The sequence below is a fragment of the Morone saxatilis genome, unplaced genomic scaffold (genome assembly GCF_004916995.1).
Source record: "Morone saxatilis isolate NCDOM2014 unplaced genomic scaffold, NCSU_SB_2.0 Contig11, whole genome shotgun sequence".
Classification (NCBI taxonomy): domain Eukaryota; kingdom Metazoa; phylum Chordata; class Actinopteri; family Moronidae; genus Morone; species Morone saxatilis.
The window spans coordinates 24,154,132-24,167,175 of NW_023339663.1; the positions used below are offsets into that span (position 1 = coordinate 24,154,132).

The 13,044-nt window shown below is 40.5% G+C and overlaps 1 protein-coding gene across 1 annotated transcript in view; it reads right to left on the bottom strand.

The window, feature by feature from the left end:
- Positions 1-1,851: 1,851 nt before the first annotated feature.
- LOC118343394 (leucine-rich repeat-containing protein 49) overlaps positions 1,852-13,044 on the bottom strand; it is a 30,808-nt gene continuing 19,615 nt past the window's right edge. Inside the window, exons 14-18 of the mRNA XM_035682198.1 lie at positions 9,272-9,506; positions 8,112-8,297; positions 7,406-7,515; positions 4,085-4,238; positions 1,852-2,675 (exon numbers count right to left, since the gene is read on the bottom strand). Of these exons, the coding sequence (XP_035538091.1) occupies positions 2,460-2,675; positions 4,085-4,238; positions 7,406-7,515; positions 8,112-8,297; positions 9,272-9,506 (901 nt within the window). The 3' untranslated portion in view covers positions 1,852-2,459. The remainder of the gene's footprint in view (positions 2,676-4,084; positions 4,239-7,405; positions 7,516-8,111; positions 8,298-9,271; positions 9,507-13,044) is intronic.

The following is a 13,044-nucleotide window of genomic DNA, read 5'->3' on the forward strand; positions in this document are numbered from 1 at the left end:
AATAGATGAATAGGTTAATATAATTAAAGGTTTATTTGTTTAAAACACACTTAAACCAGTCAGATTACTGCCCTGGTAACTAAACTAAAATATTGTAATCTGAGTCACATTAAAAGTGTTTGTACTTTCAAAATTCAATTTCAAATGTTGGTGAATTTAAGGCTACACTTCTTTCCAAAATTATGAAATTACACATTCAGAGATCAGTGTGTCTGGTAAATGGAGTCGAGGTGTGTAGTGTACACACATCGGTTTATTCAAATAAGAAACATTTTCCCCTGTAAGCATGGGCATCAAGTCGTCTTGGCAATCTTTATATTTGATTTTGGGGTCTCTGGTATAAAAAGCTTTTGGCTTGAAGGTAACACAAGAAGGAAACTCATTTAAAATACTTTGCTCTGGACGAAGGTGTTGAGTGGATGAATGGACGGAGACACCTGACATCACCACCATATTAAGCCCCAACTCATATACTGAGTGTTCAGAAGAAGTATTATTTTTAATTTGATTAAACAGATTGATGGTGGGTTATTACTCACAAAGACATATGGGCTTTAATATGTTGAGCCTTTTGAACTGCACTGTCTGAACCTTAAAATACTTTCCAACTATGCAACTGGCACTAGTCACGGAGTACTGTCAGTCTTTTGGGACTAGACTTCTCTGACAATGGTGACAGCCGCAGTCCCATAAAATGACTAAATGTGTCAGCACAAAGCACTGTTGTTTATCAGAGCTGCTTAAAATAAACTTGCTGTAGCTTTGTGATGGCAGGCATTTGTGGTTTCTTGTCAAAGCAGGCAAGATGGCTTTTATTTCCCTGGTTCATATGAGATAATCAGGGGACAGCAGCCCCAAAAAGCAACATATTATGCAGTCATATTTCATAAAACATGTTTAGGTATTTGTCTCCGTCTTCTAATTCAGATTAACTATCTATTGGAGCATAGACACATTAGTAGGAAAATAAGTATCATAAAGAAAATCTGGGCCACAACATCTTCAAAAGAATGCAGTGGTTAATGTTAGAACAGTAAAGTTCTAACATTAACCACTTCTCAAAAACTGAAAAAGTATTGTGGTTTACTGTGTTTGTCTGGACAAAGTACTGAATGTACTCCACTAAAGCAACCTTTGACACGACTGTCATACAAAGCAAAATTACAATCTTAAAGAGCTATTAGTCACCAATACTATTGAAAACCAGAAAACAACAACCCAGCACTGAGAAGAGACAAACTCATTTAACACACAAGTGATGTTCTTGTCTTCTTTAAGTCAAATACCCATAATCAAGGCATTGATCTCTAGTGGAGTGGATAACATTGGACAGCGGTACCTGTCAACTCTTACTATTAGGTTTATGTGTGGAGGTGTTCTGACACTCCATCCCCCTGCAGTTACTCCTCCAGGTTGTTGCTGCGTTATCCACCTTCATGCTTGATTAAATAAGGGTTAAAAAATTCTTTGAGGGATGGTGGAGCAGGAACAGGTGGTGAGAAAGCCTCTACGCCTCCAGGGACATTCCAGTCTGAGTTGAGACTACCTAGAGGACCCCCTTCATGGCTTCTGGACCTCCAGCACACGCAAGCACACACACACACACACATGCACACACTGCCTCTGACTTATGGGAGTCTAATGGCCTATGAGGTGTTAATAATGCAAGTGTGAACTGCCTAAGAGAACCAGCAGAGATGAACTTGCACATTAACATACTTGAGAGGTGGTCTTTCTTTACTCAGGCATCAAGTCTTCCCCTGTTCCTAATAACATGACTTTTTCACTCCTGTAGACAAGATTTTGTGAGAAAAACAATCATGCAAACCATGTACACAAACTGAGTGTTAATACAGAATATTTTAATACTAAGTACAATACAGAAAATCAGTGGTAAACAAAGAAAAGTCCTTGTCCTTGTTCGTGCCCTTCTTTTGATGTCAGGCAGGAGAAAGTAAGAGAGCGATGCGTGAAAGAAGATTTAAGACAGAAAAATCATTCTAGTCTCGACAAAAGAGACATCGCACATGATGACAGTAATGGTGAAGAGGGGTCATTCAGTAGACTTTTAAAGTGCAGAGGTTGCTCCGTAGAGACCATAATGCACTGAGTCAATAAGTCCCTTTAACTTTCTTCAAGTACATTACAGCTCTGAGCACTGAAGAATCAAAACAGTGTGTTTTCAGTGAAAATCTACATTCAGTCAAGATGCCTTTGTCATGAGAATTTCTTCAGACACCTTTAAAACAATCTACACCCGTCCTAAGAAAGAGCTCCCCTCGCACTAGGGAAATACAGCCTTCAGTTTCCAAAGATTTTAATAACTGATAGTCAGTGATAAGTCACTAAGTGATGATGTGTTAGAATTAGGGAGTTTGAGATGAAGCCCTGGAGGCGCCCAGGCAAGCTATGTCCACATGTGTGCACGTGTGTGTCTAAGAGTGAACCTTTGGTCCTCTTCACTTGGTCTCAGACAGCTTTGCAAGGCTGGCTTGGCGGAAGGCTGCTTGGTCCCTCATCTCCAACACACAGTCCCTCACCATCTCTGCAAACATGGAGGGCCAAAGCTTGTGCAGAGCCTCGCCCTTTAGATTGGTGTCTGACGCCCTTTGGACCAACTCCTGGAGGTACTGCTCTATCATGACAGGACGCTCCGATGACTCCACAGTGCCCTCCTGTGAGGAAAAGAAGAGAATATTCTTCATGTTGATTCAGTTGTCATTAAGTATATTAACAATGGCAGGACAATCACAGAGAGTGAAACTCATCAGATGTATCATAACTTAATGAAGCTATCACAGTGCACATGTTTAATACAGATTCAGAAGCAGGAGACTATTGTTTAGAATGTCAACTAACAGGTGTGTCAGTATTTGGTGACCAAAATGATTTACACAGGCATTATTAGGCACAAATATGTTATAACCTAACGATTTTTTACAGCCGTCAAAATATTCTTTCACTGTCAGAGGATTCTGAAATTCCTGCCAGTGTGTGATGATATACAGTGGTGTTTTAGAGAGTTGTGAAATAACTGCTTTACTTTTGATGAATTGAATTGAGTCACAAAATATAGTTAGACTTCGTAATGCAACGGTATTACCCTCATATGTAAATTTAGGAGCAACAGTGGAGCTATATACACAGTGTCACAGAGGATAACACTTCAGCTACACAGACAGTACTTCTTAGTATTGCACATGTGCATATCCCAGCCTAACCCATTAATTGAATTAAAAGTTGCACTTTGATGTAGTTTCAAATCTTTACTAGATGAAAATTGTGCATCTGCGTCTTAATGGAAGAAGGATTAAAGTGAAATAGGGGATCTGGACAGGAACCAAGGAACAGAAAAGTGAGACCACCACTCCACACCCTCTTGATGGAAGGGTGAGAAATGTGTGCCAGAAAGAAATGATAGGCGATACTAACTACAAAATGCAGTGATGAACTGCTTTAAATGATTGATATTGTTGTTGATAGAATTAAGCTTCTCAACTGGTGAGTGGGCTGTTATCCCAAATCCTATTTAATTACTGTAGTGGAAATGAACATTGAGTTATGTTTGAGACTAGGAGCACAGCATTGTTTTCATCTAGGAACCACAACACAATAGCACGGAAAGTGAATTCAGATGTGGTTTTGAAATAGTGTTGGCAGGTGCCCACATGATCCTGTTTAGTGACGCGCACACGCTCACACACCAGTTAGAAAGTGTTTTCCTGTCTGATGGCGTGCTAGATTTATGATGATGCCTTTTACATGGAAATACTTGTGAGTTGGTAAAGTATGCTGTTGCCACCTCATTTAGCAACTTTTAGTTTTTTTTTGTGAAACATCACCATGAATTACAGCAAAAATGAATGGTTCAAATTATTTTTTAAGGAATGTACAGGCTGAAGTATAATGGGGGTAAGGTATGGCACACCACAACTCAGCAAGGAGCGTTGGCTGTAGTAAAATTGGTTGATATGGGACTCAAACTAGCTTTTACTAACATTTCAGCCACTTTCAGGCGTTGTTGCAGTTTCCCAAACCACTTGGCCATCGTAAAAAAAGATGTAAAACAAAAAACAGAACTGACCTCAGGGCTATCTGCACTACAGTCTCTGCTTGGGTAGTTGAACAGCGCTCTGCTCAGGCCTTCCCCTAGGAGCTTCCCGTTGTCTCGCAGCTCTTCTGGACTCAGTCCGGCCCGCCGGCCACGCCCCTCCAACAGGAACTGCAGCTGGCGCTTCCTTCAGGGTGAAGAGAGAGGAGAGAAAGTTAGACACCTAGGGGAGAAACAGTGGCAGAAAGTGAGTGACACCAAGGTAATAAAAGTATGTTCTTGTGTCCATCAAATGACACTCTCTCTTAGTACTATGAAGCAAGTTTATCAAGAAATAAAAAAACTGACTCGGTTAAGAAATCTATCAGAACTGACGGCAGACAGCGCAGTTGTTGCTGTCAGTGTAAATGTAAGTGTCAGCATTTTATATTCACTCTTCTCACTCAGCAGCAGGATGTGGACACTTATAAAAGCAGTAGAGGACTTTCAAAGTGATGTAAACTACATCAAATGTTGCTGTCTATCAGTATGAAATCTCATGTGATACACTACTGCACCAACATGTTCCACAGACCAGTGCCAGGATGCTGAAATAGTCTTTTCAGAGGAGGCTGGAGGCAAACATTCCATATAGGATAAGATAGTTTGTAAAGTGTGTGTGTGTGTGTGTATGTGTACGTGTACAGGCGTGCATGCCTGTGTGTGCGCGTGTGTATATGCCAAAACACATTAGTGTGTCAGACACAAGTGAGTAACGAGGTAAAACAAGCTCAAGGAAGGTAGACCTGTGTGTGTGTTCATGTTAAAATCAGTGAGAATCATATGGGCATGGGGAAAAGTAAGTGTTGTGTATCCATCTAACAAATCCTATGTGTAATTGAGTGTAAACATCCCTTGAGAGAACAGCAGTTATGATCAGGTTGTAACAAACTCCGACTGAATCAAATGGTTCTTGTGCAATGTGTGATGAAAACCTTGTGACACAACTTAAACTTTTTTAAATTTTGTGTTGGAGCCAAAAGTTAACGCGATACTTTAGTTCCTGACTGCCTTTTACAAACACAGAGCCAATGAACTCTATTTAAAGGTCTTGTGCAATATTGTTGTGTTTTGTAAAATTGCGTTTTTATCCAACAAGAGCCTTCGGCATTATAGCGGCTGCATTCGGTGTCACATTAAAACAGTTTCCCTTAAAGTCTTCCCTTCGGTGAGACTCCTAGTGTTGAAATGTGTTAAGTAGAAGCTCTCCTTGTTCTCAACAAGGGTACAATGACAAGGGATCATCTGAGGTTCAAACCAAACAACCTTGACAACCATGACACCAAGTCACAAGAGTTGGCCTAAAAAACATATGATAACAAAATGCTTCAGGCCTATCTTTTTTTTTATTTACTACACCTTGTGCACAGTGCAGCATTAGAAATAAACAGCCAATTAAAGCAGAAGAATGACAAACAGCATCCTACTAGCAGGACCTCATGTTGTGATGGTACGCTTCATGCTGGTAGCGAGCACTGTATACCCTTGCTAGAGGGGAGGGAGGAGAAACAAGGAAATAATATTACTGCCCTTCATAAAAATGAAAAACTAATTTCTCTGTTTGATGGTAGCAATCTTTCATCAGGCCATTTTGGGCATTACCACTTTGGAAGACAACAATCAGAAGCAAAAATTTTGCATGGAACTGAAACATTAGGAAGCTAGCACTAGCCCAGCAACACTAGCAAGGAAATGATGACTGCAAATAGCACAAATAGTACAAATAGTGCCGTTCAGCGGTAAACAGAAGTGGTATCATAAAATGTTGCTCTTCAAACCATTTTTCGCAAGAGGGCAAATGATCCATTTTACAGGAGACACAGTAAACTGTAAAATCCTACAGCTAAGGAATAGCTGCAACATAAATAGTATCACATCTGGGTCAAACTGAATTTTTTAGGTACATTTCATCCTACTTATTGCTAGCGTTCCTTATGCTGCAAAGCACACAAGTAATGATATCATGTATTCTGCAAGGGAGTTTGCATTGCAGCCACATGTAATATAACATCCAAAACACCTATTCAGAAGATCCTACTTCTGTAAGATGCTAGTGGGAATGTTAAGGGCCTAGCTCTACACACTGACTTAGGCAGGAACCATGACACACAACCGTGTTCAGTGTTAAACCCACAACCCACTGAGCAACACAAGAGCTTTGTGGGAACCTGACACATAAACTCTATTCATTGTGTTTTCTACTTTTTTGCAGTATTTTTTCTATTCAGAAAATAGACTTTATATGACATACAGCCTACAACAGGAAAGTTTTGGCACATAAGAGGTGAGATCTAACAGCATTTAGTGTGACAAATGGATATACTGACTTACGGGATAATGAATCTGCATGCAGATAACACTGATTAAGATTTCAGTTGTGATGCGAAAATAATTCTCGACCTTGGGCTGTTGTGTATTATCTATCCATAACAGTGTATGAATCAGGGTGAGTTGCAGCCAAGAGTCAGTCCTCCTAAAGTTTACAAGTTCATTTTCAACATCATTCGGAAAGGGCAATTGAGGACACAGAGACAGCTCAGATTCATAACGAGACTCACATACTGCTCAACAGTATTTATGAATTATATTTCATCGAGTATGCATTTCCTTTTTTCTCAAAATCACATTTACTTCACTGTCACTGTCTTCCACCTCTAACGCAATAACTCTACCAGAGCAGGTCATTTCCCAAATGATGGCCATCAAAATGGAAGTTTTTTAGAGAGCTACATGTAATACAGGTTTCTTAACCAGTCAGATGATTCGACCTGGCAGTTTTCCAATTTTTGGATTTTACTAGTAATACCGTATGCAGCTTTGCTTTTGACCTTTCAAAATGTAGTCTGCCCATAACCAACCAGATAATAAGAACTATTAAGAAATATTCTTGTGCGTGACAAATTCAGCTGATTGTTGCCTTGCGAGGATGTTTTTCATTAACCAAGAAGAGTGACAGACCTCAAGAACTGTTGGCTGGAGAGAGAGAGGAATGTTTGTGTCGAAGTGCCAAGTACCCACCCTTACCCTGAGACACATAGTCTAATTCTCTGGCTCCTCGGTGCCAGGCTCTGTCTCGCTGTCTCACACAAATGTGAACACACACACACACACACACACAAATGTATACACGCTGAATGCTAGGCACAGGCATGCATATACATGTACAGTTGCCTACATACTCACAAGCTGTAAGCTGTAGTTCACACATATACACATTTAAGAATCTGCACATTCTTTACATATCTAAACGAACAGCTAACACTGTCCAGGACACAGCAAACACATTAAACTGTAGCTAATTTATGTTGTTCTCACCTGGACTCCTCAAGCAGCAGGAGGAGCCGGCAACGTGGAGTTTCGGTGGCTGCTATGTGACCCAGTGTCCCAAACACACGCTCTGCAGCGATCACATCATTCATGGTCACCTGAGGTAGACAAACAAACGAGAGCTCAGACATACAGCAAACAATGCTTGACTGGTCGGCTACTTCATGTGTATCTCTACACCCTAAAAACACAAACGTATGAGTCATGCTTTGTTGTCATAAGTTACACCATTTTCTCAAAAGTTGTAGCCTCAGCAAAAAAGTAAAACTCTAATCAACTCAAATAATTCTAATTTAGAGACAGAATCCTCAGGTAGATCATGAGCCAATTATTTAAGGCTGGTAACAGTAAAGAAATAGTTACATTTTGATTAAAAAAAATGTTGCTTTCTGGTGGGGAATAAGAAAATAATAGTTATTAATAGAAATTGTACAGATAAAAAAAGAAAGATAAAACATGTGAATTAGTTATCCTTGGAGGTGCTGGACAGAGCCAGGCTAGCTGTCTCCCACTTTTTCCAGTCTTTGTGCTAAGCTAAGCTAATAACTGCTGGACATTAGCTTACATTTAACGGACAGACTTGAGAGTGGTAGCAATCTTCTCATCTAACTCTTAGTAACTCTTAACAAAGATTTCACAAGATGCTGTCTTTATATGGCAGAAAGACTGCAATAAAAACCAAGCTAGTCCCCACCTCCTGGCCATTGATCCTCTGCAGGTTGAAGTGATAGAGGCGGTAGATGACGAAGGAGCGCCACAGAGCCAGACTGACCACTGGATTGCCTTCTGGGTGGATGGTCAGCTGGTCCAGACGCCTCACCTGAGCCAGGGCCGCTAGCTGGGCCAGACGGCTGATGTTGGTTTCCAAGAAGATCAGGTGCTGCAGAAAAAGCAACAAGTTGGTTTCAGTGAGAGAGAACTAGATACCTACTGTATATTTGTTCATGCCTGTAACTCACTGAGTTGGTCATGGCAAAGATTGACCAGGTTAGGTGTTTTATTCTCTTTGGAGAAATCAATTTAAAACAGTGTTCTTTCAAAAACTGTAAGGTGCTTTGGATAAAAAAATATAACACTTAATTATACTGTATGTTACATCAGCAAATGTTTTCATTCATAATATTTAAAACTGGGTTTCTGTAGGTTTCATAAGATTAAATTTAAGACTTTTAAAGACATTTTTGAGACCATTATGAGGTCCATACTGACAAAATAGTACAAAGAAAAAAAGTATTGCAGTCGTTTTGTTTCAAATTCAAAGATGAATTTTGAATAATAATAATAATACTTACTTACTAATTCAATTTATTTCTTTGTATTTCCCCTTCGCTTTGTTTCACTGTGGGAAGCAAGAAGACTACCCTGCTAACATACATACTTCTTTCCTAATTAGCCCCTGCCTTGTGTGCATCATAGCATTTCATGCCCAGGAGCAGGAGCAGGAACGCCTGTGAGGTAGCAGAGTGGGCTTGAAGTAAAAGAAATATATCAGATATTGTAAGCCCTAGCTACAGTTAAATTAACTATTTTCTATCCGCTTGAAATCAGTGCTCTCTTTGATGTACATTGTGTTGCTGTGGTGATCCAGTCCAACAAAACAGGAAATAGTTCAAAGGACATGACGACAAGGCTGATGACAAGGACTATTTGGCGGTGAGAGGGCAGACATCCACCAGCCTACACCTCTAAAGTCCTCATTCTTTGTGTCATGTCAGGCAGTTTGGTGTTTGGACATTCAGCATTTACGACAACCACATCTAAAGGTAACATGAAAAGCATACAATCTCCTTTTTTTCTTCTTGAGCAATTTATGTCAACATTATGCTCTTTATGGTACGTGGCTTGATCCCTCACCGATAAATTGGGGAACTTGACCCTTATTCGCGGCAGTGTTGGTACAATGGCGTCAAAGTTGATGTAGCGGAAAGTTATTACAGTGACAGCACCAGCAGTCTGAACTCCCCAGCCCCTCTCCAGGGCCTCCAGGGCTCCGAGTCCGAATAAACGCAACGTGTCTCCATCCAGCTCCGCCAGGTGACTGTCAGAGAGAGACAAGCTCTGAACACTGCCGCTGCCTGCCTCCAAAAGCCTGCAAAGTAAACACACACAGACATCTTTGTAAATCAGTCTTGATTTGCTGAATGCACAGAATTAGTTGCCTCATGAAACTTGAATCTTTGGGCAAGTGCTTTGAGTACATTTGTTTGAAAAAGGAGACATTATGCTAAAAGGAAAAAGCAACATCGCTACAGAACGTGCAGTGGTCTAGTCAATGTCCTATTTGTCTTGCCTAATTGCTTTCCATTCTCCTAAACGACAGTTGATGTGCCCTTCCCTGATAAGAGAGTCGTGAGAGTGGAGAATCTGGGCGAGTCTCAAGGAGACATAATCTCTCTGCCTGAGTCCATGTGCTCAGCCCTCTGGGTCTGCTGACACTCAGGGGACTTTTCAGCATAGCAGGGCATCAGATGGCTACTGGCTGCACGCTACTCAACACTGATCGTTTCGGGTTCAGCCCGCCAACAAACTAATCACCCCTATTCATATTTCACACCCTCCCAATCTCGTCGCAACAGAAAGCCATAGTGGTTAGAGGACTAATCCTTTGATTATAGAACTTAAATCCAGGATTCTTGTTGAGACCGATTTTTAGAACGTGTGTTTGAGAATTGAAGTGAGACGGAGAGAGTTGGAGTCAGGGACAGAAAAGGAAAAGGAGATGAAAAAGGACAGCAGACATACTGTAGACAGAGAGGTACGTTCATAGTGAAACAAAATGAAGCTGTACTGTAACTGAAGCTTCTTTGGAAAGGCCACCTTTGTTACAGGCACAGTAAGACTGATCCCCTAGAGGTGGTACCGGAGAGAAGGAACTGTTTCTTCTTCTAAACTGAGCACCAAAAATAGGATAAAATTTTAGAATTAGACAAATAATTAAACTGCATTATTAAAGGCCATCTTCAATGCTACAGTAGATTGGAGATTGGACTGTGTAATAGCCTTCAACTAATGATTACTTTCACTATCAATTAATTTACAGAATATGTTCTTGATTAATCTGTTAACTTTAAGGTGTAGTCCATTTTTTTTGTCCCACTAACAGTTCAAAACCCAAAGATGTTCAGTTTACTACCACATAGACAAAGAAAAGCAGCGAATCCTCACAATCGAGAAAAAGAGATTTGTACTTTGGATTCAAGTGACTTAAGGTGACGACAGTGAGAATGGTTGATTGTTCATTAACCAGTAATCATAGTGGAATATTCTATCCACATCATATGTGTAAGCTGCTGGAGGTGATACATTGGCCTCGAGTCACATTAACTGATTCATTCTTGTGTAAAAGACAGATGAATGGACAGGTGCCTCAGGAGATGGTAAAGTGCAGGACCAGTTTAGACCATGGCTGTTAGGTCTTTGAGAAACGTTCTGTGCGTGTGGTCTGCTTGTATGTGTCTATGAAAGTGTACAGTGTGACGTCACTCAAAAGTGTTCTTTGAGGCCGTAGTCTGCCTTGGAGTTCAGTCAGTTTTAATTAGTTCAGTTAGTTTTAGATACCCTTTGGGAGAGCTAAAGCCTAACAAAAAAAAAGCCACAAATTACACTTGCCAGTAAACACAACAACCGGATTAATCATGTAATAGAGCATGAACCTCTCCCAGTAAACCACTGACTGACAGGGAATATCCAACTTAATCATCATATTTAATTCCAGACACAGTACTCTTACATGATACTAAAGGTGATCCTCCATTCTTACTCAAATGTCAAGGAATGGTCACTGGAGAATGTGGGGGGATGCCATGGATAAGAGAAGGAAGAGAAGTGGATATGGTGTGGCAAAGTCATCCTTGCTGTGGCCAACTGCCAACTACAACTGAAAAATCCCCTGAAAGCATTGAAAGCATAGAAAGCCCCCCCCCCAGACCATAATTACAAAACACACATCTGGAAAACTGTTGACAGGACACCTTGAACAACACACAAGGTCAATTATTACTCTAGTTCTTCTACTAACTCCTAGAATCGATGTGGGCATTGAAAAACTTGAACAGGCCTCAAAATAGTAGATTTTTCCAATGAGAGCAGCTACAAAAGCAAGTACATGTTAAACAATGAGTGTACTCGTCTAGATAATGAAATGTGCATTCCAACGGAAATGGCACTGACCAAGAGCAGGTGCAATACTCACAGTATTAATACCAAACATGGTAGTGAAGACATTTTAAAGTCCAAGTGTGTCCTGGTGCAAGCACACTCATGAACAGAAACATGGGACTTGGCCAGCAATAGACGAGGAGGCGCCAGACACTGAAAGGCAGTTTAATTGTCAGGATATGCCACGCCTCCCATATGCAGGATTGCCAAAAGCAGTAAATCAGGAGGAGTTGGAGAGTGGGGCATGAGATGGAGCGTAACATGTAGAGAAGTCAGGTAAAGAATGAGAGTAACTTTTGTGTGCCTGGAAGGGTGCCATCAACACACTCTGCACTGTGTCACATATTGTTCCCCCATAATCACAGTTGAAAGGCTGCCAGGTGGCCCTGAGTCCCCTTCTGACATGAACCCAGCGACTAATGTTTGAGAGAATAAGTGAACAAGGCGAGGAAGACCGAATGAAGAATCTGTCACAATTACATGGATCCTGCTCTAGCCGATTAGACTCTGGATCTAATTCAATTAGGGCTATCTCACTTAATCCTACAGGAGTTTTAAAAAGGACATCTGTCATCTCTCAACAGCTTAATCCCCCCCAAAGACGTGGCTTGTAGCATACACATGTCTCCAATTGCCTAAATACTAGGTGGTAGTGATGCGTATGAAACATTACTCTCTGAGCTGTCATTTCAAAAGAGCATTTCATCATTTCACCCTGTTAAAAAGTGAAAACAAATGGTTCAAGTGGCACTTACTGGTGCAGTGCAGATGTTGGGCTTATTGGGTGCTGAGTGCAGCCGACTGTTACTGTAAAGTGTGTTTCTACAGTATGTGGTGGTTTTGGATTTCAGGTTTCATCGAGGAGCCTGCTTAACTTCTCTCCCACCGTTGTGAAGATAACTCATTGATTTATGTGCCTAAAAAACCACCTGTTCAGGATCTCAGCACAGCTCTTTATTAAATGAATGTATGAATAGTACAAAGACCTTTCCATCTCCCCACATGGTGACCAACCCCACTATTGGATTTCTGAGTAATAACTCTTCCACTGCCACGCACCCAAACTCCGATCTCTCAGGGGAAATGAGGTCAAATAAATCTTAAATTGTTTGCACAGGAATAAACTTCACTTTGGCAATGACACAGGCTATTGTCCCATAACTTATTGCAGGAACACATTGACACAATCATGCTAAACGTGCTGTCAACATTCACTTTAACCTCATTATAATTTGTCACCAAACTGGAGCTGCTAATGCTAACCAGAGATGACATCATGTTCATCTTTTTTCCCGATTTTTTATCACATTTAATTTTCTTAGATTTACCTTTTCTCCATACAGATTTTTCATAACTTGAGACTAATCACATCCATTGTTCTGACTTTAAAAACTTGTGAAAAAAAAAGTTGTGTTTTACTCTTAAATTGTCTCAAATTACGTAATAATATATATATATATACACACTAT